The sequence below is a fragment of the Hirsutella rhossiliensis genome, assembly GCF_020360975.1.
Source record: "Hirsutella rhossiliensis strain HR02 chromosome Unknown scaffold00002, whole genome shotgun sequence".
NCBI classification, from domain to species: domain Eukaryota; kingdom Fungi; phylum Ascomycota; class Sordariomycetes; order Hypocreales; family Ophiocordycipitaceae; genus Hirsutella; species Hirsutella rhossiliensis.
This window is the reverse complement of record NW_025408668.1, coordinates 151,400-176,292: the sequence shown is the minus strand read 5'-3', so window position 1 is coordinate 176,292 and position 24,893 is coordinate 151,400. Positions and strand designations below refer to the sequence as shown.

At 49.3% G+C, this 24,893-nt stretch overlaps 4 protein-coding genes across 4 annotated transcripts; 2 read left to right on the top strand and 2 right to left on the bottom strand.

Moving 5' to 3' along the window:
• Positions 1–9,484: 9,484 nt before the first annotated feature.
• HRG_01579 (uncharacterized protein) lies at positions 9,485–10,713 on the bottom strand (the record flags this gene model as incomplete). The annotated part of the gene is made up of 2 exons (XM_044860050.1): positions 9,485–10,385; positions 10,439–10,713. The coding sequence occupies 2 exons, from the start codon at positions 10,711–10,713 to the stop codon at positions 9,485–9,487; spliced, it is 1,176 nt and encodes a 391-aa protein (XP_044723683.1).
• Positions 10,714–13,653: 2,940 nt separating this feature from the next.
• HRG_01578 (histidine phosphatase superfamily (branch 1) domain-containing protein) lies at positions 13,654–14,475 on the top strand (the record flags this gene model as incomplete). The annotated part of the gene is made up of 1 exon (XM_044860049.1): positions 13,654–14,475. One exon carries the CDS (start codon positions 13,654–13,656, stop codon positions 14,473–14,475), a length of 822 nt encoding a protein of 273 aa, XP_044723682.1.
• A 332-nt stretch (positions 14,476–14,807) lies between these two features.
• On the bottom strand, positions 14,808–16,784 carry HRG_01577 (ERCC4 domain-containing protein; the record flags this gene model as incomplete). Its single annotated transcript, XM_044860048.1, has 2 exons — positions 14,808–15,940; positions 16,019–16,784. The coding sequence occupies 2 exons, from the start codon at positions 16,782–16,784 to the stop codon at positions 14,808–14,810; spliced, it is 1,899 nt and encodes a 632-aa protein (XP_044723681.1).
• A 2,560-nt stretch (positions 16,785–19,344) lies between these two features.
• Positions 19,345–24,773, top strand: HRG_01576 (kinesin motor domain-containing protein; the record flags this gene model as incomplete). Its single annotated transcript, XM_044860047.1, has 9 exons — positions 19,345–19,507; positions 19,567–19,890; positions 19,956–20,035; positions 20,114–20,428; positions 20,483–20,593; positions 20,672–22,116; positions 22,162–22,775; positions 22,836–24,121; positions 24,201–24,773. 9 exons carry the CDS (start codon positions 19,345–19,347, stop codon positions 24,771–24,773), a joined length of 4,911 nt encoding a protein of 1,636 aa, XP_044723680.1.
• Positions 24,774–24,893: the final 120 nt, after the last annotated feature.

The window sequence follows — 24,893 nt, the reverse complement described above, 5'->3', positions numbered from 1 at the left end:
TAGAAATAGCTAAAAAAAGCAGGGAGCCTACCTTCTATTAATATTAGTGTTTCTCTTGCTCCCTAGCTTAAAACGACGGATTAGGTAAAAGCTCTTTATCTAATATAGGCGTAGAGGGAAGCTTCTTATCGAGGGAATTAAGGAGGAATTTATAAGCGACCTTATCGATATAGGCGTCCTAGGTAAGCTAGATAGTTTATTAGGACCTATTCTAAAGGATTCGTATCCCTAGGAACTACTTTAGCTCCCCTAGCCTAGTTATCTTATACCTTTATTATAGGCCTTATATAGCCTCCCTAGTAGTAACTTCTTCCTCTTTTAGGTACGCCTAGATAATATCGTCGACGTAGAAAAAGACCGTGATTTTACCCTTCTATATTATACACGGTTCCTAAGGGACTTTCTTAAAGCCTAGGGCTTTAAGGGAACCTATTAAATGCTATTGCTAAAGAAGGGGTGATCTTTATAATCTATATAGAGCTTTCCTAAGCTATAGAACCTTTCCTAGCTATTAGAAGCTTAGTAGAAGGCGTATATAGATAACTTCTTCTTCCTTAAGTAGGCAGTTAATAAAGGCGTTAACTATATCTATCTAATTAAGTTCGAGATCGAATTCTGCTGCTATAGCTATAAGGGTCCGAAAAGACATCCCTACTAAGGTAGTTGCCTTAGTAGGTAGATCCCCTTTTTCCTACTAGTTCCTATAGATAACTAGCCGGGCTTTATACTTTTAAAGGAAGCCGTGTTTATTAGTCTTATAGATAAAGACCTACTTATAGCTAAGGACCTATTTTCCTCTTACCTTTTCCTTAAGGACCTCTTTAAAAGACCCTATCTCCTCGTATAAGGCTAGGTGGTCTTTCTAGGCCTAGAAAAACTAGTCTCTAAAGGGGTGTTTTTCTAGCTACTTCTAGTTTACTAGTAGGTCCGGGAGGTCTCTTTTATATACCTTCCTTGCTAATAGAGGCTTAAAAAGCCGGCCTGCTATAAACGCTCTATAGGAACCGTCTTCTATTAGCGTTAGGTAGAAGTCGGAAAAACGATCGAAATAAGGGAGAGGTTAGTCTTCTTTTATATCGGGCCCTATACCTTCCTTTGCTTCTCGAAGTAAGGATAAAAAGGCAGCCGGGTAATCCTTCGAGAGAGGTGCCTTTCCTACCCCCTTAAGGGTCGAGATAGGAAGACTAACTAAAAAAACTGCTTCTAGATCTTCTTCTTACGTAGGAGGAGGCGTAGGTAGGTAGGCGTATTCTAGCTCTACCGCTTTCCTATAGTCTCCTTCTTCGTCTAGATCATCTAATCTAGCAGCTTCCTCTTCGAAGTCGGCGTTATCCTTAACTACTTCGACGTCGGTTTCTTCTTCCGTTTCTTTATCTAGGACCTCTTCTTAAGACTATTAGGAAGGGGGGATTTAAATCTTCTAAATTAGCTAACGTTAAGAGAGTAAGAGGGGTTATTAATCCCTCTTTCTATCGAAGAAGCTAGATTCGTCGAAAATTATATCCTTAGTTAAAATAACCTTCTATAGAAGAGGAATCTAGATCCGGAAGATATTCATAGAATTATAACTAACGAGGTAACTAATAAAGGCTCTTAGATTAAGCTTTCTTTTCTTCTTTCTTTTTAGCTATATATCGGTAGTTATTACGTATGCCTTATAGCTATAGGCACGAAGGTAGGCTAGCGAGGCCCTCTTCTTTATAAAGAGCTCGAGGGGGGATTTCTAGTCTATTCCTTAGGTCTTAAAAAGGGTCTCTAGGTCCCTATAGTCCCTTAGTCCCCTAGGGTCCCTTAGGGTCTAGTTCCGAAGGTAATAGGCAGTCTTAACGACTTCCCTCTAAAGGTCGTATAGAAGCCTTATAGTAAGTCTTATTATACGGGCCCTTTCTATTATAGCACCCCCTAATCTTTTTGCCCCTCCGTTCTAGGCCTAGGTATTTAGTGCTAATAGGAGGGGTAAAATGCCCCTTTTTCGAAGCTAATTTAAGATATCCTTCGTAAATAGCTCTCCGTTAGACTATATCTTTTTTACCTCGTAGCTAAAGTAGGATTTTATCTAGTTAATAAAGTCCCGGAGGGTAGACTAGTTATACTTACTTAGGTAGGTCCGTAAGAAATAGGGGAAAACTATCCCTAAAAAAGCGTCTATAAAAAACATTACCCTAACGAAGCTTTCCTAATCCCTAGAGACGTTGGTCTAGTCGACCTAAATTTCCTTATACGGCTGGTCCGGCTATAAAGGCGTTCGTCTAGAAATTCGTCTCTTAGTCTTTCCTTAGCCGCATTATTCGCATTCAACGGTCTTTAGTCCCCTTATTCGTACGCCCTATTATTAACCTAGCTTATATAAAGCTAGGGGGCCCGGGTAACTAAGTCGTGCGTGCTAAAGAATGCCGTCTCCTTAGGCTGCTAGAAGAGGGTCCTTTATAGTAGACCTATTCCTCTTAGTAGGGAAAGCTAACTTCTCGAGAGATTCCTTCCTAAGGATAGGTCGGAATTCGAGAATAAATTAACCGAATTTCTCCTCGATAAGCCTAATAGTCTAATTCTTCTAGACTAGCCTTATAGGTTTAGACGTCGTACCCTAGAAGATTCCTTCCTCTTAAAGAAGGCGGAAGGAAATTAGGCTTATTAAAAATCGAGGGCAAAAAGCTACCCTTTTTCGTCGAAGAATTCGTAAAGACCTATTAGGTAATTTTATCGTAAAATTCACCCTTCCGTATCCCTCTATCTATACGGTTAATTCCCCGGCAATAAGATATTCCCTCTATGCCTTCTTAAAGGACCGGAATCGTAAGAGTATATTATAAATATCGAGGGAAGCACTAGAGTTAAGGATAGCTGATTTTCTTAGGGGATAATTAAAGGGCTCTAACGGTTGGTTTTGCTAATCTATAGGGAAGACGAATGCTGGATTTACTATACTAACGATTTTTCCTTAAATTTATAGCTCGAATAAGGGCAGCGGCGTTAGTTGCTATTTCTTAGCAACCCGAATCTCGTCTATCTTCTTCTATAACGAGGGGTCCTCCTTAAGAGACTATTATACTATTTCTCGTAGCCTCTTTAAAGGGTTAATTCCTTTAGGTCGGTTTTCCTCGAAGACCTACTAATAGTCTTCTAGCCGATAGGGCTTTTTATATGCTTAGTAGGTAGGTCGATTCCTCCTCGTACGTTATTTCTTCGAGGAATCCTTGTCCCGATCTAGAAGGTCTACTTAAAAACCCCCCCTTTTTACCCCTTATTGCTAATTTTAACGAAGAGGTTCGATTTCGACTAGTTCCTTGATTTTTCGACTAACGGACTAAAAGGTCTATTAGGGGACTAGTCGGGCCGGTCTAACTAACGGGGCCGGGGCCGGGCCCGGAGCAAGATGCAAAGCCGGGCCCGGAGTAAGATACGAAGCCGGGCCCGGGACCGGGGCAGCCGTTAAAGACGGTGTTAAGGCTCTCGAGGGAGGTAGAGCCGGAGGGGTAACAGCCGCAGCAGCAGCAGCGGGAACCGCAGCAATAGGGGCTGCAGCAGCTGCAGGGGCAGCAGGTCGAGCCGTCTAGGTCGAGTGCTAGCTATAAAGGAATAAGACTGCTTGCTATTATACTCTAGCAGCCTCTTTATCTAGTTCCCGGCTAGCTTCTCGAAAGATAGTTAAGTAACCGTTACTAATAGGCTTTATTAGCAGAGATATATCCTATAGCCACTAGCCGGAAAGAGCTTCTATAAGGAAGTATTAGTTAGCTTCCTCGAGGATTTCTTCCTACTTAGCTAGCTACGAAGAAGCTAGTAGGTTCCTAGTAGAAAAAGCTCTTAGGTAGGCCGTATAGGTCTTCCTAATATAGTTAGTTATATAACCTCTCGAGGGAGCTATTAAGGTCTCGAGCTTTAAAAGCTACTGCCTAGGAGTCTCTTCCTCTCGAAGAGAGATTAGCTTTACGGTACTAACGGATTCCGTTATCGCCGTGCGTATAGCAGTTAGTAGCTTTATCTCGTAAAGGTATTCCTTACGGTAACTCTCGTAGTTACCTAAGGCAGTAGAAAAAGCTCTCTATTATATAGAGGTTAGCTCGGAGAAGAGGGTAGCTCCCTCTATAAAGTCCGTTGCCCTAGGACGAAGAGGGGGCTCGAGAGGGTCCTGCTTATTAGAGAAGACCAAATTATAGATAGTTCTATCTATACGAGCCCGTAGCTCCTTTACCTACTTATCCTAATCTTAGGGCTCTATAAGAATCGTCCTACGGACTATAGGGATAGTAGAGGAGTCGTTTTTCGATATCGTTACGGAGAAAGGGGGCAGAAAAGTTAGTTAAAAATCGGCTTTTCTAGTAAGAGGGGTAAAAGGGAGCTACGAGGGATATAAGAAGGGTGCCTTTTATAGTAGCCGGAAGGTATAGGAATACTATTCCTCCCGGGCTTATAACTCTCGCGTAGAGAGATACGAGAAGTGCATAAAAATATATAAAGGTAAAATTAGAAGTAAGGGGTCGGATAGGCAAGGTAGAGAGATTTAATTCTTACGGGAGCAGCAATTACGGCAAGGGAGTAATTATTATATTTCCTTAATTATCCTTCTTTCCTCTATCTAACGCCCCTCTTTATACCTATCTAGCATCTTAATTAATAAAGAAGATCCTACTTAAAGAAGCTACTAATATCCTTTCGACTACCGAGCTTTTTACTAGTTTTTTCCCCTCCTTTCTAGCCGTTGCCGGCATATCCGTCTTATCTCTCGCTACCTCTATAGGAAGCTATCGCTACTTCTGCTTCCCCTCTTACCCCTACCCTCCTCTCTGCACCTCCTTTTAGCTCCTTCCTTAAAACCTGTTTTTTAGCTTCCTAGGTCCCTCGTGCTAAGGGATATCTCCGAGAACTATAAAATCAGGCCACGCTTCGCGATAATTACTATTAAAAGAACCTATAACTAACGTTAAGTATAATAGTATATTCGTTATTACTAATAGACTAATAAAGTATAGGTACTTCTTACTATATAAAGAAGTAAGTAATATAGAAGAGCTAGTATATATATTCCTACGAACTATTATTAGTAGTTATAAACTACCGAATAAGATTATCTTTAATAAAGGAAATATATTTATAGCTAAGTTTTAGTAAGCTCTTATAGTATAATTAAGGACGAAATATAAGCTTAGTATAGCTTATTACTTATAAATAAATGGATAAATAAAACGACTTAACTAAATACTTAAATAATATTTATAATACTATATTAGCTACGAATAAAACGATTAAGTTAAATAGCTACTAATAGCGTAACTAGCTTATAATAGCTTAGTTATAGAAATAACTAAGCTCTTACTAGTATATACTAATTATAGATATAACCTAGAAGTATTTAAGGTTACTTAATAAGGACTATAAGTAGAACGAGCGATACTATAAGTAAATTAGCTATAAAAATTATATAAAGAAATATAATAAGAACTTTAATTTATTAGAGAACGAATATCTACTTATTATAATCGGAAAAGATTATAGGGACTAATCTTTTAAGAGGGAGATATAGTCTACCTTATATAACGAAATATTAAAATAAAACGACTAAGTAATAAATTAGATTTTAAGAAACTTAGACCGTTTAAAGTTAAGAAAGCTATTTTAAAAGTTAACTATAAACTTTCGCTACTATTAATAATATAGATATATATAATATTTTATATCTTATTATTAGAACTAGTACTATAAAACGCTAAACTATAGGATAAAATTAAATTTAATAATAATTAAGAATATAAAGCTAAATAAATACTAAATATAAGAAAATAAGGTTAGTAATAGGAATACCTTTTTAAGTAAAAGGGATATAAACTAAAAGAAAATACCTAAGAACTACTTAAGTACTTAACTTACTATAGTTCTTTACTTTAATAGTTCTACTAGTAAAATCTACCTTAGGTATCTTAAAATTACCTAATAAACTAATAGCATTTTAATTAATTATATTAAATCTACCTATAGACTAAATATCGACTACCGCTTTAGATTCTTAGCGCTTAGCCTCGTTAAGGTTATCTAAGGAATAAAGGCCCTAACGGACTATCTTAGTACCCTTTGTTTTTAGCTAGCGCTTTTAATAGCGAAGCCGCGCTAAACGAGCTAAGGCTTTATTTAGGTTAGCTTAAGCTTTTAATATTCGCTCCTTAGTAATTTCTTCTTCTTTATTTAATCGATCGGACTCTAGATTTATTTAGGATACTAAGAAACATATTAGCTATAAATAATAAGTAGGATAATAAAGTTACCTATAGGAGCTAATCGCTATACTTAACGTATCGTAGGAACGACCCTACTATATATATTTAGTATACTTAGAAGATTTCTCTAGTATTTTATAGTAGAAGCCGCGCGATAAATAAAAAGAATATAATATAATATTAAAACTAAGACGATTAATAGACTTAGCTAAATAAATACGCTTAAGGGTCTTATAAGAACGATCCTTTAATACGCGACTAGATATACTATTAGTAGTATATCCTAAGGGATAGAAAGGACGAACGGGGAATATATATATACGCGATAAGGGTATATTTATATATAGCGGCTAAGGTAGTAGTAGGTCTTATAAATAAGACTAAAAGGAAGGGAGATATTATATTATAGCTAGTTAGCGGGCTATAAGAGAGCTAGCTACGTTTATATAATAATGTAGCTTAGAATAATAGTTAGGATAAGAAGTTACTTAAGCTTAGCTTACCTAGAGCGTATATAAGCTAAGTAAGCCTTATATAGATAGGTTACTACTTAAGAGTATAGCTTATAAGTAAGCTATAGTAAGCTATAAAGGGGATTACGGCTAGGACTATAATCTAAGGATAGCCTCTATAGGTATATATAGCTACCTACTTTTACTCCTTTAAATAGATAGCTCTCTAGCTTTTAATATAGATCTTTATTATAATTCTATCTTTAATTCTAATTACTTAGTTATAGTCGACGGTCTATAACCTCTAACTTATTACTAACGTAATATATATATTATTGCTTAGACCACGCCCTATTATATCTACTAATATAAACCCCTTAATAGGTTTATCCCTTAGGAATAATACCGGTCGTTATAGCTAAGAAGATACTTATTAGTATTTCTAAGATAAAGTAAGTATCTAGTAAAGTTATCTTTTTACTATTAATTATAGGGATAACTACTATTCTTATTCCTTATACCTTAAAAGCTTAGTCTTTAACCTAGACTTTATTATTAAAATCCTACTTAAAGGTTCCTTCTTAAAACTATCCTAGGTTATTAAAAAGGTTAATATTAGCCCTTAAGTTATAGATTAATTTATTAGTAAGTAATAGCGTTCCCTTAGTAGCTATATTTACCTTAGATAAAGTAACCGTATTAATAGTCTTTCCTAGCTTATTATTACTAATAATAGTATCTATTAGTTCTCTTCCTTTAAGGTATAAATTAAGGGTCTAGGCTAAGTATTTTATTTTCTCGTTTAAATAGTCCTTTAGCCGTTTTTCGATATTCTATTTAGCTAAATTACTATATCTCTAGCTTAATAGGGGCTTCTTATTATATATTACCTATAGTAAGTAGTAATCTTTCTATTAGTTTATTAAGCTATTAATATACTACTTATAGCTAATATATTTAGCTTAGGTATCTATTTTCCTAGAGATTTTACTAGCGCTTCCCCTTTTTATAAGTAGTTATAACTTCTTTTTATAAGTATATTCTTATTTAAAGTTAGCGACTAAGTTCCTTAAAGGAAGTTAATCTTTACTATATATTTTATTATAAAGGTTAAGAGCCCTTATTATTATAGACTAATATAGGTCTTACTTATCTACCGCTATAAGAAAATCCTATCTAATTTTTATATTATTAAGTATATTAACCTTAAGGTCTTATAAATCTATAATAATTTAATCGAGCTATTCTACCTACGCTTTTTAGTTTTATATGCCTCTTTTATTAATAGAGGTTATATATCTCTTATAAATTAGCTTTTTCTCCTTTACCCCTAAGGGTAGGGCTTACCTTTTTAATTCCTTAATTTTCTCTCTTAAGCTATTATATATTAAGGTTGCCCCTTAAAGCCCTTTACTAATTATTTTCTTAATTAATTCTTTAAGTATAATTAGGGCTTTTTATTAGACCTTATAGCGATCGAATTATAGCTAGAACCTTCTCTTAAGGTTATAAAAGGAGTCCTTAATATCTTAGTACTATTTATTATAGCCTATTCGCCTTATAAAGAATATATCCTTAGTTTTATCTTCTTATTAAGAAGGTCTTCCTCTAAGATTAATAATAAATCACTCTTAGTCTAGCTATTAGGGCTATTTAAGCTACTTTATACCGTTTAGGTTAGTATATTCCTAAATCTTATAAGTCTAGGCTTATAATTTTATCCCCTTAATTTATAAGGTCTAATTAAGGCTTTCCCTTAGTCTTATAATATAATTATCCCCTCTTACTTCCTTTAACGTTATCTTAGGAAAATTAAGGGTTCTAGCTTAATAAGTAATATCTTTCTTTAAAGGATATATAATTCGTATAATTCGTATATTTCTAGTAGTACCCCTTAGTATAGCTAGGTTCCTTACCTTAATACTACGATTTAAGCGTTATAATAGCGTTAATAGCTTATAAATAGCTTTAAAGGTAATATTAGCGGGCAAAAGATAATCTAGCTATATAGGCCCGGCTTATAACTCTTAAGCAAGGGCTTAAAAGTATAGTAAAAGAAATAGGGGTATAGAAAGGTAAATTTAGTAATATATATTATCGTCTATCTATTAGGATAAGGGAGGGGCTTATATAGGTATAGTAACTATATATAGCTAGCTAAAAGAGGGCATTGAGATATTCCTATACCTAAGTCAGGCCTATATAATGTCCTTGGGCTAGGGGAGTTATGTTGGTTAGGCAGGCTTCCTTGTGCATGACTATTGGGTCCACTGGGCATGACTGTGGCCTCTTATGCCCACTCTCCTTAACAGTACAGCTATATGAGTAGTCAAGATCAAAGGATTTCTACTGTTGCTAGATTGGATGGCAATCAAATATACAGGTCGGCTACTGCCTATAAGTGGCCAAGACCTCTGATAGATATCTCGTTGCAGCCTTCGGGCCTCTAAAGGGACGTATGCCGCATGTGCAATCCGGCGCATTTCACGCATTCTATGAGATGCCGAGCAATAAGACAAGGTCATATATAAGTGCGTATAAAGTGTGCCATATGAAGCCGAGCCGCCCTCCTAAGTAAAACTATCGTGGTCCTGGGGAGCCAATAGGTTCGCGGATTCCTTGGATTTCACGCTCGCAGGAACCGGCGCGCTGGACGGCCACCAATCGAGATGCAGCCGGTCACAAAACCGCACCCAGTATCGGGGCGGACGTCATTTTCGCCTGTGTGAAATTTGCACTTGTGCATGAAACGCTTTCTTGACAATATTCTGTACGCAGATGGTCTTTGGTATGTGAGACTCCTAGCTGTACTCCAAAAACAAGTTAAGCCTCTGGCTTTTTGCCTTGACAGAGTTTGTCAACGTCGTCGGTAATGTCAACCATGGGGAACTCAGTCCTGTTTCCGGGAAGGGCGTTGTTCTGATCATCCTCGCCACCATCCAGGAACCACTCAATAACGGCAAATATCCGGTGAACGATCTGGACCGTGGCGACAGTGAATCCCTGCTGGCTGCTGAATTTGTTAGGAATGATACCGCGGAGCTGGGCGATTTTCCATTTGTCATCTGAGTGAAGAACGAGCGTTCCCTTCTCGTTATCTGACACGAGGAGGCACGTTTGATTGTGCTTGGGAGGGAAGTAGACGCCGTCCATTGACGAGGTCAGGTTTGCTGTGGGCTTAAGCTCGACCGGCGTTCGCTTATCTTTGCCATCCTCGTTCATGCTGTAGCGAAAGAGTTGCCCCTCACTCTGGTCGGCGGCAATAAGGCTGTCTTCGCCGAGCCTGGCTAGTCCAGTAAGACCGGCCGTGGAAGAGTTCTTGTCGCTAAGCCACCACTTCTCAACCGCTGTACCATTGGCGTTGACGCGGAACAGACTGCCCCCGAATGTAGACATGACGAAGATGTTTCCATCTTTATCATGTTCCATATCTTGAAAACCTCTGTGGTCCTTGTCCGCATGGTCCGAAAGGTTAATTGTGAACTTCATTTTATTTGCTTTCAAGTCCCAGACAACAAGATTGTTATCGCCAGTGACGTTTTGGCCCTGGGTGTCAAAGGCAGCACCTGCGTTGAGCATGAAGGCCAGCGTGTCGTCTTGCGGGTTGACCTGAACACCACTGGCGTGGAGGGCCTTGTTGCCAGTCATGTTTTCGACGGTGATGGGTTCGAGAAGGCTCTGTGTTTTTGAGTCCCACACTGCAACCGAGGCGTTGTACAACACGCTTCGAGATGTGTTAGCCATGTCTGTCGTCGGCTGTAGAGATGAGGGGCTAACCTAAAGTATGTGCGGCATGTCCTGGGATCGTGATCGGCCTGCTCCGGGTACAGTTGGAAAGCTGTGATGTTGAAGTCGCCTTTTTTCTGTGAGTAAGTGCTGCTGCCGCCGCATGTCGCAACGTCTCCGCCTGCCGTCTCTTGCTCTGACGCACTAGTCGACGATTCAATTGGCGCTCCAGCTTCGACTTGTGGCGCCCTGCGGTCTTGAGTAGCCGCAGCTGATCCGGACGTAGCCGACATGAGCGCCAGCAGCAACACCTTAGTGGTCAACATGACGGCGGAAAGGTCAGGCAATATTGTTAGAAATGAATGTGTGAATGAGTGAGTGAGGGAGATGGGGTGAGAGAGTGGATGGATGAGTGAATGACGGTTGAGTGATGACTCTGGTGATGTGTCCAAGAGAGGAGCTGGTCACGGCTTATATGTTAGGCGCAGTTCCTATGCGACATGGGCAACACGGGATGAGCGCCGTGTAAGCAGTGGGCACCCGATGCTGCGCATGACGACACCTTGCCAAGTGTGTATCCATTTGGTCTGCATGAACCGTGGCCTGAAATCAACCTTAATAAGCCGGCAGATGTTCAACCCGGCCTGCGACCCCTTACTCCCGAGCTCGGTGTGCACCGTAAAGGCGGGCTTATCCCACCGGGGCCGGCCTGTGTGCTCTGCGCCCACTCCTTGTCTGTGCATGTGTCAGTCTCGGCCTCGGGTGCTCTCATTCATCCCATCATGAGATTACATGGACAGGTAGCAGTCAGTCAGCCAGACGTAAACTGGAGATCAGATACCAACACCACGCCAGGATGCCGATGTGTGAGGCTCATGCCAAAACCACCAGGGCCTTTTACTCGTCGTATCTGTCAAGAGGGCTGAAACAAATGAGTGAACGACTATGCAGTACCAAAAAAGGAACAAGAGCATGTATGAGAATACCACGGCTGTTCCTAGGCCCTCATTATGGAAACTCCATCAACAGACTGCCTTGTCAAAGACTTATGCGAGCAGATCAGAAGCGCTTGCCATTGTTTGACGCAGGGCGTAGACTGAGAACATTGAAAGGGGATGGACGCCAACGCACAAAGTACGCCCTCTCGAGTGCAGTGCTGCATCGCCTAGGTAGTAGGTACGCATATGATACTCGAATCGCTCGAGCTGGGTTCAGGCACGAATTAGTCGCTGTATTTCTCAGCAAGTTGGGATGACCGTAAGAATAGGGCCGCGGTCTACACAGTCTACGCTCGAGGCCCAGTCACGTGTCAACTGTCAAGCACTCCAAGCGGGCTCCGAGTGGAATCGTAAGAGATCACAGCAGACCCATATTAGTGCGAGGGGCCCCGGCCCCCTAAGTGTGTAAGTCACCGTGGCCTCTTGGGCACCTAATTTTTTTAATTTTTTTTTTCATTACTCGCATGCAGCCTCTAGGGCCATGGCGAGGCTAATAAGGGCCTAGGCCCCTATTAGCAGTCCTAGCTAGCTATAGAGCCCAGGGGCTTACAACCAATTAGGGAAAGGGTAGCTATAAAGGCAAAGACACAAGGGGCGCCCAAAAGCCCTTTCCCCTAGCTAGCAACAAGACAGACAAGTCATACATACATACATCGTTTGAACCCCCCTATCGTGCCTGTTCGCACCCTTGGCTGCGCCTCCGCGCCGGCGGGCGCGAGCAACACCCTAAGTAGAAGTTGGATTGAATGCACATACGTAATCAGACGCATGCACGGTATTCCCTTACTCGTGTCCGTAACAGGATCCAAATAGAAACACACCTAGAAGCTTCCTGGTTTCCTTTCTTTTCGGCTCTCATGACGGGCAGGACTTTGGTACGCTGATCCTTGAGCCTTTGACTTGTCTTGACCGCGCCGATGCTCTTTGGTGTGAGCAACGACCAGCTAGTAGAGTAATCACACTTTGAAGCAATTCATTACACGTCAACCGCGAAGACGACTTGGCACCTGTCGAGAGGGGGAGAAGCTACACGGCATAATATCGGCGGCCGACGTGCATCTGCACTTATTGGACTAGTGGCCATCTCGCGTGGCCCGCATTACTAGTACGCGCCTGGAGTCCGGCTTGGAATTATACCGAAGAACCGAGGCGTTCGCGCCTCAATCTTGGCTTGCGTGTGGAGTGCATTACGCAAGCCCAGATACAGCACCACAAATGGCTCCCGGGGAAAGTGAAGCGAGTCCTGCCACCACATGAGCCACAATCACTAGTTGCCCCTTACGTTCCCACCGGCCGATACGATAGGACGCTTTGGGGCGTCCAACTGCTGGTGAGTGTGGGTCCAAACATGACGCCGAGGTGATGGCGCCCGGAGCATATGCCTAATCCTCCCATCGATGTTCGTCATGAGGCTGGCGATATGTTACCGTCAAATGCCCAATTATTCACGTTTAGTAACTTTGGAGGACCTTCCCGGTGAGGTCATCAATGTTCAGCACGAACGGTCGATAAGTGTACATGAAATTAAGGTTGTTATTTCGGCGACGGGAATGGCCTTGTGGGGAGCTTGGCCAGTAGTCGTAGTAAGAGGAGAGGCAATCTGCTGCAAACTGTCTGAGTTTGTAGTAGAGCTCTGGAAGTCTTTATTGCAACGGGTTTGCCTACCAACATGCGTGCATCGTTGGGCCATCTATAGTAGACAACGACACGAGCGCCATCAGTACTTGGAGATGAAATCACCTCATGCTGGCTGCCCAACGTGGGATTATTCTGAATTTCTCGAAGGGCATTGAACAGAGCGCCGGGACGCCAGGACCCTCAAAGCAGGTGACAGTAAGTGAGAGCTTCCTTGTGGAAGCCCAGGAATGACACCATCTAGAAAGAATTCCCCGAGAGCGACTGAGCAAGCGTAGACAGGGGACAGGGCGACGACAAAGTTGGCCATCATTCGCGGCGCATAAGAACCCGGGCGTTATCCTTCGGCGGACACGGACCGAGGTACTGTAGTTACGGGCCGAGTACCGGAGCTACACCTCGGTCAGTCCTTGCACCGCCTTATGCAATATGCATTTAGGCAGCTCACCAAGCAGCTACAAAGCCAAGGGCAATTTCGGCAGACTTTTTGCTCCAAGCACAAGAATTTCCTTCTTTGTCCTCTGCCCGATTCAGGATGCGCGCAGCGACGGTGGCTGCTCTGCCACCACCGCGTCCTCCGTGAAACACCTTTGCCCATTGTCCCTATCCTTCCTTACCTATCTGACACGCACAATGCGTCTCTTTCTCATTCGCCACGGCGAGAGCGTGGACAACGCCGCCGGCGTCTACGCCGGCTCTCGCGACTCTGGCCTGACAGCCCATGGAGCTCTCCAGACCCGTCGTCTGGCCTCTAGCCTCGCGCAATCCTGTGCTATCACGCACATCTTGTCGTCTCCGCTTCAGCGGGCGGCCAAGACGGCAGGGGCTGTTTGCGATGCACAGAACCAGGTGCACGGGGCTACCGGCCTGACCGTCACCCTTGTCCCGGAGCTACGAGAAAAGGATTTTGGGAGCTTGGAAGGCGTCAGTTTTCGGCACGGGAAACCCAATTGTCCTGACGCCGAGACGGCGCAGTGCGTAAGGGAGCGCGTATGTCGCTTTTGGGACGAGCACATGTTGCCGCTGTTACACGACGAGGCCGGGACCAAGACCGACACAAAGTGCGCAGTCGTGGCTCACGGCATCCTTCTCCGTGCCCTCGCATCGCTTCTGTGTGAAAATCTCTCTACCAACACGGCCTTCCCACCGGGGCCCGAGCGCAACGGCTTGGCCGCGGACAGCCCTAACTCTGAGTTCCTCTCCTGGTCAAATACAGGCTATCTCGAGGTCTACATGTCCAAGAGGCCGTCAGCACCCTCTGGGTCTGCCTCGTCGCATTGTGACGTGCGTCTTACCTTGTGGCACCTGCGCATCGAGCGCGTCAACTGCGTGTCGCACCTCGACAACCTGAAGAAGACGCGCGGCGGCATCGGTAGTGCACCCTTTGACGATAGCCAGCGAACGATTGAACGCTTTTTTTCTTCGGAGCCGAAGCCTCGAACCAATGGCAGCTGAATGGCCATCGGGGCTTTCGACAGACATGGTGAGTCTGGACCCTCTGCTTCTAGCTCTACATCTCAATGTGATGAGAAAACACTTTTCACAGACCTGTTCCGAACTATCATGTGGAAATAATGTTCAACCGCTATCTGACATCTCCCCGTTGTCCCTTATCAACTGTTTTGTACTCTGTTCAAAACGTGGATGCTAACTTGCGTGGCACCCAGTGATCAACTTGACACCACAATTTGTCACAGATATCAATTCTTGTTGAGTTCGTTCTCCAATAGTTCGGTTCAACCATGCCGTCATTCACCCCTACCATCACCGGACAGACGCCTTTATCGTCAAATATCTGTGCTCAGTTCATCACATCCGGTGAAGACCTTGTACAACCTGCGGCTGACGGCCTGCCCGATGACACGGTCCGAAAGCTGACCGTCCTTGTTTGCGCTCTTTTTGACACTTTCGAGCCTCTCGGGACCGCCGTTCTCTAGACCCCGCACCAGCTGGCTCAAGCTGGCAAACTCGTTGGCCACACCGTAGGCGATCGGGGCCGTGATCCTCACAATCTCTTGGAGCATTCTGACATATGTATCCTTGGGCCCATCGCCTGTCCTGACCTGCCCGCTTTCCATGCAGAAGCCAACCGATGACGTTGCGTGGTCCTTTTGCTTCCTGTATGGTATTGTCGAGATGTACTGCGTGAACGTAACCACCCACTTAGCCGTCTCTATTGAGGTCGCGGTATGATGGATAAAAACACCATGCCCCATCTGCAGACGAAGCATGGCGTCCTCAACCTGGTCCTCCGGGATGTACTCGGTCGCATCGCGTCGCCGTTGACGGCCTTGGATCGGTTTGGGCGCTTGATTTACGCGAACGCCAGAGGCGAATTGGCGGTTGCGAACTTTGCGGTTCTTGCGCATCCACGGTGTGATGCCCTGTAGGATATAGATGACTTGATGACCGGAAAAGTGCTCCCTGACCTTGCGAGCATGGGCCTCTAATTCATTGTTTAAGACTGAGCCGACAAATTCCTCGGCGGTGAAAATCGCCAGGACATGCTTTTCCTCTTGGATGTGCGGGGGAATGGGTTCCCAGCGACCCAAGTCGAGGTCGAAGTGACATGTGACTTTTCGTCGCCACTTGACGATGCCGTGGACCGGACTCTCCCACGTCACGTGGTCGACCCCCAGCTCCGAGAGGAGTGTCTGCACTTGCTCCGTGTGCTCAAAGCCAAGGCTTGAGGCAAGATTGACAATCATTTCGGGGGTGGACACCTTCTTATCCGTGCGGAGCTTGTTTGCTTCGGCCAACGCAGCAGCGTGTTCCTTTTCTCTAGCCCTGGCTTCCTTGGCTTGCTCCCGCTCGTAACGCTTTCGCTCCTTTCCGGCCGCGCTTTCGGTCGCGCGCTTCTGTTTCTGGTCGGCAGTGTGCTTACCGTCGAGCCGGGAGGGATCGCGGTTCGAGCGAATGGCTGCGCTAGTAATGTCGCTTCGAGATCGGCGGAGAGGGGAGCGGGGCCTGAAGGGGTGGCGGGGGATGTCCATGTCACGGATGTCGGGGAAGTCGCTGTCGTTGGTACCGTCTGATGAGCTTGAGTCGATGCTGATTACATCAGGCTGTTTGCTTCTTCTCGCAAGTCGGGAGGACGTTGATGCCGCACGATGACGCTGGTCATGGTCGAGTTCGGACAGACACTGCGCGGCGGGAGACGAGTCGGCGATGGACGAGACCTGTTTCCGGGCTGGGAAACGCCTGGGTGACAAGCTGATGACGCCCATCGGGGAGCTGGAGCCGACGAAGGGGTCGAGAGACACGGCGCGTCGGACAGGCGGTCCCATGCGACTGTTTTTGTGACGGGCCGGATCGGGCGAGCTGGCAAAAGGGTCGGAGTCAACGTACGCTGCTGCGACTCTGGAGGGCGCAGCAACCATGTCCTCGGAAGCAGCGTGCGGTCGGTCCTTGGGCGACGCCAGCTCCATCGAGCTGGAGACCTCAATGGGGTCAGGGGCCCTTGGGCGAAGCGGGGCATTGCGACTAAGCACCAGCGGTGGTCGAGATGCGAGACTCGGGGCCACAGTCACGGGCCGCGACGCGGGGCTCGTTCTCCGTCGTTTTCTGCAGGACTCGCCCAAGTCGAAGAGAAGTTCGTCAAAGTCTTGGTCGGAAAGAGAGAGCAGGTCGGAGTCGGCGCTGAGAAGTGCCTGGGCCGTTGGCTCTGCATGATGGCTCGAGTTGCTTGCCTCGGCTGCACGCTTGAGGTGGTGCGAGAGAGGAGACGGGCTGGAGGAGACAAGGTCGATGACATTGAGCGACATGGGAACTCGGTGACGGAGCTGCCCCTTGCGAGCAGGCTGTGTTGTGCTGATGGGGTCGTCGGCAAGTCACTTCGGTCGGTGGTGACGACGCGAGCTTCAGACGAGGCGCGTCTACGAATACTTGGTGTCGGACGAGCGAATGCAGGAATCACGTGAGATGGGGCACTCGCTTGGGGGCGAGTTCCGGGAACCAGGAATCGCTGGCTTACCTAAGCTAGCGGCTCGAGGAACCCGGAACTGCACCATGCACCTTGATTCTGGAGACAAACAAGGTTTGCATTGTCTATGCCGAAGTAGCAAGTGGACGCGCCGGAAAGACTGATGCCCACCACTTCGTGGAAGGCGACCGGGGGCAGAGAGGTTTGTGTGTGCGTGACAAGATGAAGATGAAGCCACTTTGCAGTCTGCTGGGCGGAGGTGGCCTGGACTAGGGGTGACATGGGTGGCAAGCATTTCGACCACTTGAGACGGCCGCGTTAGATCGACGCAGGGAGGGGCGGCCAGAGGGCGGCACATGGGATGGCTACCGCGACGTATCGCAGGTCACAGGGCGAGGATGAAGGACAAGGTTACTACAGTTCTAGCCCACCAGGCATGCACAGTCAGCAGGGAGTGCCAGCAGCTTTTGATTCAGATTTTGCTTCTTGAAAGGTCTCTTCTTACCGGAGTGTATCGCACTCGTAGGCCAGGGGTTCCCTGCCCTCGTGCTCTAAGGATCCGTCAACGGGCAATCCGGCTCCTTTGCTGGAGTGGCTTGCGAGGCCCGTCTTCCCCACGCTTCTTTCCGGTGAGACAGGTGGCTGCCACGCGATGCCCAGAGCAACTTGGCTCGGGCTCCGTACCGAGCGGACGTAACGGTACGCAGTACCAGTATGTACAGAAGGCAGGCAGCGTGTCGTCATTGGCTGGCGAGACACACTGTGAGAGGCACAGCTCAGCTGGCTCCCACTCCCGGGGGGGGGTCCAAGCCAACGCCACGGCCATGAACACCTCGCAGGCTTGTCCTGTTGATTGGCAGATGCTGCTTGCTCATCAGCGCGCCACGAACGCATTACGGCAAGGGTGCTGTTGTTTACCTACCTGGTGCATACTGTACACATTGACATACCCACCCTGGTGAGTCCTTTTACCACTAACTTAGTTGGTACAGTACCTACCTACCTAAGTACATACCTAAGGCCTAAGGTAGGTAAGCAATGGGCCAAGCAGCGGGCACAAGCTGAACAGTTGACAGGGCACTGTACCCTATATCCAGAGGCCAAAGAAGCAGATGACGACAATTTCCTGGGCAACAGACTGCACACACGCTTGACAGGCATTGGACATGCAGGAAAGAGTTGGCAGTTGCCCCTTTTGCATGTTGATTGATCAAGGTCGGTGCATGCATCTGCACCACCACTCCCGAGTGATGATGAATGATACCCACCCTCCTCAAAACTTGGTGACAGCAGGGCCACCTGGCTTCCCGCGCGGGACGTGGATTTAGCCTGACGAGGCCCTAGCGCTCCATCACCATGGCGCTGACCCGGCTCGCCAGTCCCGGCGCGAGTGCGTCTTCATTCTGCCAAGTGAGGGTGTAGGGGAGCCGGTCGCTTGCATTCATTCAAAACATGCGTGTAATACATCTTGGGCGAGGTGTCTTGGTGTCTTAATCTGCATCTTCGGTGTTGGATGGGTCAACCGTCTCTCTTTCTTATTCTGCTCCTCTGTGACTTGCTTGCCAGCGCCCGCTCTTCTCCGTCCTCGCTCGCCCCTTCAGCTGCGGGCACTTACGGGCGTCTGCCTTTCTTTTTTCCCTTTCCTCTTCCTTTTTTGTTTGCAGCTTTCTCCCTTCGTTGCTTTTTTCTTCGTTGCTTTCGGGAGAGGGGCAAAGGGGGCTGCTGTACGGATAGCTGGCAGCCAGTATTAGTAGGCCGCTGTGGGAGCTCCTTGCCCACCATGCCCACCTAAGTAGCCGCTGGGGTGCACTGGAAAGCCCTGCTAGACCTTTGATGACTACACGCCACGACAGGAACCATCAGAGTCCAATCCGTGCCCGCCTTCATTTCCTCCCCCTTTCCCTACGTCCCCCTCGCCGCCCATTATCTTTCGTCCACGCACACCCCCATTCCTTTTTCTTCTTCTTGGCCATCTTCTTCCATGAGGATTCCATTGCCTAGGCCTCTTCATTTGGTGGCCGCGCCGACTTGTCCTTGTTGGCCGCAGGCGCAGGCTTGCCAGACGGTGACCGGGACCCTGGGCTAGGCGCCTCTTGTTTGATTACTCGCCTGCTCATCTCCAGCCTCGCTCACCCTTGTCGCCCTTGGAACAAAGATTCTTTTCTCCCGCCGGGCAAGTGCGCGAGACATTTTTGACCAAACCCAGGCGCCACCGTAGCGGCACGACGCAGCATCCCCAAGCCCCCATCGCCTACTCGCCTGCTACCCAATCTCGCCAGCATAATCTCCGTCGTGCCATCAGGCTTTCCCGGCCTCCGAGGCGGCTCGCAATTTGGGCGTCCCAACCCCCTTCGCCTCGACAACCTCACCCGCCTTGGCCTTGGCCGCCTCATCTTTCGGCCATGGCTCACTCGCCGCCGGCCTCCCCAATACACCTGCCTCAACGGCCCCTGAGCGCCATCGCCAGACCTCCGCCCAGGTGTCCCAGCAGGATGAGCATCAGCAGCAAGCCCGGCAGCGGCAGTCGCGCTTCAGACGACGACAGTCGCACCGCTGTCAAAGTTGGTACGCGCCACCATTTGCCCTCTCTCCTCAACGCTCGACTAACTGCTTGCTCCGTCCAGCTGTCCGCATACGCCCGCCCCTCAACCCCTCCGACCCCGGCTACGACCTGATCCCCCAGCGATTCCAACGCTCCATGGTCCAGACCATGTCCAACACGAGCCTGTCCATCGAGTCTCCCCAGGGTCGAAAGCTCTTCGTCTTCGACCGCGTTTTCAGCCCCGATGTCATGCAGAATGGTATCTGGGACTACCTCGCCGACTCTGTCAGTGCCTTCACCCAGGGCTACAATGTCTCTCTCCTCGCCTATGGCCAGTCGGGCGCCGGCAAGTCGTATACCATGGGCACGTCGGGGCCCAGCGAGCAGCAGGATGCCGAAATGATGGGTATGCACCCCTTTGCCTGTCCCCTCCGGGGGCATGCTCCCTTGCTCGGGCGCTAACACTCGCAGGCGTCATCCCTCGAGCCGCCGCTGCCCTCTTCGACAAGCTCAACATGTCTCGCAGCGGAACAAACCCTAACAGAGCATCAGTTTCCATGTCTCAGCTCCGCGCGCCACGTGGATACGGCCATCAGAATATGCTGGGCGACCGCAATTGGTCCTTAAAGGCTACCTACGTCGAAATCTATAACGAGCAGCTGCGCGACCTCCTCGTTCCCGATACCTCGGTGGCTTACGAGCGTGGTAATGTCGCGATACGTGAGGACGCCAAGGGAAACATTATCCTCACCGGCCTGCACCAGGTCGACATCGACTCGGTAGACGACTTGATGAACGCCCTCAATTTCGGTTCCACCATCCGGCAGACTGACGCCACCGCGATCAACGCCAAGTCATCTCGCTCCCACGCCGTCTTCTCCCTCAACCTGGTCCAGCGCAGGAGCCAGCTTCATACGTCAAACAGCGCCGAGAAGCGCTTCTCGGTGCCCTGGGAAACAATGACGGGCCAGGACGTGTCTGTGACCACGGACAGCAAGCTGCACTTTGTCGACCTGGCGGGCAGCGAGCGGCTCAAAAACACCGGTGCCCAGGGCGAGCGTGCCAAGGAGGGAATATCCATCAACGCCGGCCTGGCCTCGTTGGGCAAGGTCATCAGCCAGCTTTCGTCACGGCAGCCTGGGTCGCATGTCTCGTATCGTGACTCCAAGCTCACCCGACTTCTCCAGGATTCTCTCGGAGGCAACGCCATCACCTACATGATTGCCTGTGTCACCCCCGCCGAGTTTCACTTGAGCGAGACGCTCAACACGGTCCAGTATGCGCAACGGGCCCGCGCAATCCAGTCCAAGCCACGCATCCAGCAAGTAGAAGAAGGCGACAAGCAGGCCGTCATCGATCGACTGCGAGCCGAGGTCTCCTTTCTCCGCGAACAAATACGAAGCGCCTCTGTTGGCGGCGGCAGCAGTCCTCGCCGCGTATCTGGAGCCACGAACGACCGATCGGACCGACAGAATGAGCGCGAGGTCGAGCTGCAGAACCAACTCCTTGACGTGCAAGAAAACTATAATGCCCTGAGCCAGCGCCACGCCATGCTCATCACGGAAATGGCTAAGGCCAGGGAACACGAGTCGGAAGAGACTGGCGGCAAATCTGGAGATTTCCACGGCGACAGTGCCACGGACCGTCTCAACCGCTCCAATTACTTTGCTCAAGCCGTGGAGCAGGTTGTTCTGGAGTACGAAAAGACGATTCAGTCTCTGGAGCAATCCCTGTCCAACACGCGTGCCACGCTTTCAAACACGGAGACGAGTCTACTCGAGAAGGAGACAAAATGCGCCTATGTCGAGACCATCAACAATCAGCTCCAGTCTCGCCTGCAGAAACTCATGGACCGCGAGGCAAGCACCGAAAACTACCTTCACGACCTCGAGGCCAAGCTGGACGGGCACACCAGTGGGGAGGAGAAGAACGCGACAATCATCATGGAGCTCCGGAAAGAGATTGCCCGAGTACGCGAAAGCGAGGCCTCATGTGAGGACTACATTTCCACCCTGGAGGAGCGCTTGGCCGAGGCAGACCAGGATGCAGAGCTCATGCAACGCGAAATCGATCGACTGGAGCAAGTGATTGAGCGCCAACGAAGCCTGGGGAAGCTCGATGCGCTTCTTCATGAGCTTGACCATGTCGACGGCGCAGGAAAGCCAAAGCTAGGCAGCACAGACGGTTTCTCGCTCGCTACTCGACAGGTCGACCCCCCCCTGCAAGATCAGTCGCACGGCAGCCACCAGGGTCAAGTGGGTAGCCCGATTCCCGAGGACGATGAACGCGGAGGCGATGGCGCCGAGGCCAAGTCCAGCTTGACCATTGGGGAGGCCACCGACGGGGATAGTCTGGCCAACGACAGAGCCGCCCCTGGCGGCCAAGTCGATGGCGACGATGCCGCGCAGAGCCCCGCCCAGTCGAGGTTGGTCGCGGACAAGCTGGAGAGCGTTACTCAGGAGCTCATCGGCCTTCGGGTCGAGCACGAGACGACCATGAATGACCTTCATGAGCTGCATGCCAAGTACGAGGAGGCGATGCGGAGCCTTGCAGATCTTCAGCAGGACGCCGCGGACGAGGCTCGCCACCCTCCCCGCGTTCGAGATTCGGTCCTTTCGGCCGGCTCCGAAGCGCATGTCCAGGCCGGGTCACTGGCCTCCCCTCAAAAATCTCTTAGCGGGCCGGATGGACCCCGATCCTCGGCCTCGCGGTCCCTGTCTTCGGAACTGTCCTCGGCCGTAGAGTCCTCCGCCTCAGCCGATACGGATGCGACGTCGGAGGACGACACGGCCACGGCCAAGCCTGCGGTATCAACCGAAGATTTGACGCAGCAGCCACAAGACGACGCGCTCAAGGCAGAGCTTCAACGGCTGCGGTCATTGGCTGGGGAGAAGGAGGCGGCAGAGAAGGAGCTGGCGACCAAGTACGCTCAGCTCGAGTCGCAGCACAACGAGACCCTGGACATGGTCGAAGAGCTCAAGACGGAGGTATCCAAGGCCAGGGCCGTTGAGGCAACTTCGCCGAGGCAGTCGACGCCCGTCATCCGCCGCAAGTCGAGCCAAAACGTCATGATCATCGACCGCGCTCACCGATCCTTTGCGTCTCTGCGCAACATTGCGACGGAAAACTTCGAGGGTCAGCCCGAAGTCATGCAAAACTTTGAGCTGAATCTCAACGCCGCGATTCACGAGCTTCACTCGCGCAGCGAACGAATCCAGGAGCTCGAGGCAAACGTCGCGTCGGCTAAGAAGGAGATGGAGACTAAGATGACCATCATTTCGGGGCTCACACGTGAGCGCTCCAGCCTGAAAGCCACCCCAATGGACATGTCCATTGTTGCAACTCTGCGAGAGAAGCTAGAGAAGAACGAAATGCAGCTGCACGAGATGCGGGAAGCACATGCCGCTCGAGAAAAGGAGCTTGCCGCGGAGCTGGAGAAGCTGCGCGGTTCTTTGGAGGAAGCTTCGACAAGCAAGAAAAGAGACAAGGCGTCTGCTCGAGCTGACGAGGAATCCGGGCTGAAATACGAGGGCAAGATTGGCAAGCTTCAGTCCGAACTGACAGGCTGGGAGAACAAGCACAGGACGATTCTCAACTTGATGCAGGCGACGGAGATGGAACTCCGCCATACCGTACAACAGCTCGAGGCGCAGGTTGTGACGTTGAACGCCAATCTCGTCGATTCGCAGGCCAGGGCCAGCGTGGACGGCAGCGAGGCGGCGAAGGAAGCCGAACAGAAACATCGCAACCTGGTCAACTTCCTGCGCACCGAAATCGACGAGTACAAGGCCGTCATGAGCAGCAATGCAACCAAGGTTACCGAGCTCGAAAGCTCCCACGCAACTGCCCGGGGCGAGGTGGAGGAGATGACGAAGGCTCACAGTGAAGCCGCCAAGGAGGCTTCCCGGTATCGGGAGCTAGTGGCTGAACTCGAAGCCAAAGTTGCCTCCCATGGCGAAGCGACAAGAGCTCACCACGAGGCCTTGGAGCAGCTCAAGTCCGGCCACGCCAAGGAACTGGCCGAGCTCCAGTCTCGCGAGCAAAAGGGGTACGAGGAGCAAGTGGAAGTCCTCATGTCGGAGCACGCCGAATCTGTCCATAAACTGGAGTCTGAACTCTCCGGGGCCAGGGAGGAGCTCATGCAAATCGCCACAAAGGTTGCTGTCGCTCTGGGACTTGGAGTCAGTGTCGACACGTTGACGGACCAGATCGAGCTTCTTGTTGCAGCCCATAAGGCCGACGCTGACGAGCAGCGCAAAGCCGGCGAGGTTCAAGAGCGAGTGGCACGACTGACGCATGCCAACGAGAGTACTGTGCGCGACCTCGAGACGGCCAAGACGGTTCTGAGCGACATGCTTGCCGAAGAGGACTCTGGCGCAGCCTCGTCCATTGCAGATCAGTTGTCTGCTGTCAAGGGTAGAATGTCCGACCTTGAGTTCAAGAATAAGAAGAACAGCCGCCTGGTCGAGGAGCTCGAGGAACAGCTGCAAAACAACTTCGATGAGGTGCAAATCACCAACAATCGCCTGAGCACACTTCAGACGGAACGCAACGTGCAGCTAGAGGAGGTGACGGCAGCGCGTGCAAAACTTCAGGCGGAATTGGACTCTGTCCGAGACGAGTACAATTCTCTCCAGGTGAGTCGAAGGCCCCGTGAACCCAGCTTTCTCCAAGACCACGAGAGGTGGTGCGAATAAAGCTGACACCCATGTACAGGCAAAGTACCACGAGGCCATTGGGTCTGGAGACGTCAACCGATCAAACTCCAACTCGACAATCCGCAAGAGCGCGTCTCACGCCGCTCTGCCCTCGCCGCCGCCAGCCATCCCTCTACCACCGCTGCCCAGCGCCGCCAGGAGCGGTTCCCCGACCAGCGGCGTCCCCACGTCGCCGACATCGGGTCGGACTCCCAGCAAGGAGGGCATCAGCATTGCTCAAATCACCGAAGATCAAGAGGCGCGCATTCGGACGATCGAGAAGCATCTCTACGCAGAACGGCAGCTGACGCAGACGTTGGAAGAAGCCCTGACGGACTTGGAGAGACAGTCGAAAAGATCCAAGGCCGACTGCGACGCCTGGAAGAAGCGCGCTCACGAGCTCGAGGGCGAAGTCAAGGAGTTGAAGGAGCGACCCATGGAGGCGCCGCAGGACAACCGCTGGAGCTTGCACGCGGTGGAAGAGGAGCGCAAGAAGCGACAGGCGGCGGAGGCAGCGCGCAAGCAGCTGGAGGAAAGAATGAATGCCATCAACAAGGGGAAGAAGAAGAAAGGCAGTCTCAACTGCTTCTAGAGGGGGAGGATGAGCGGCATCTAGAAGACATGGCGGAGCCCTCGGGGAACCAACTCGCGATGTACGTCAGCTGGGCTGGAGGGTGCGACGCGAGGTTCACGGCGCAATGGCGCCTCGCAT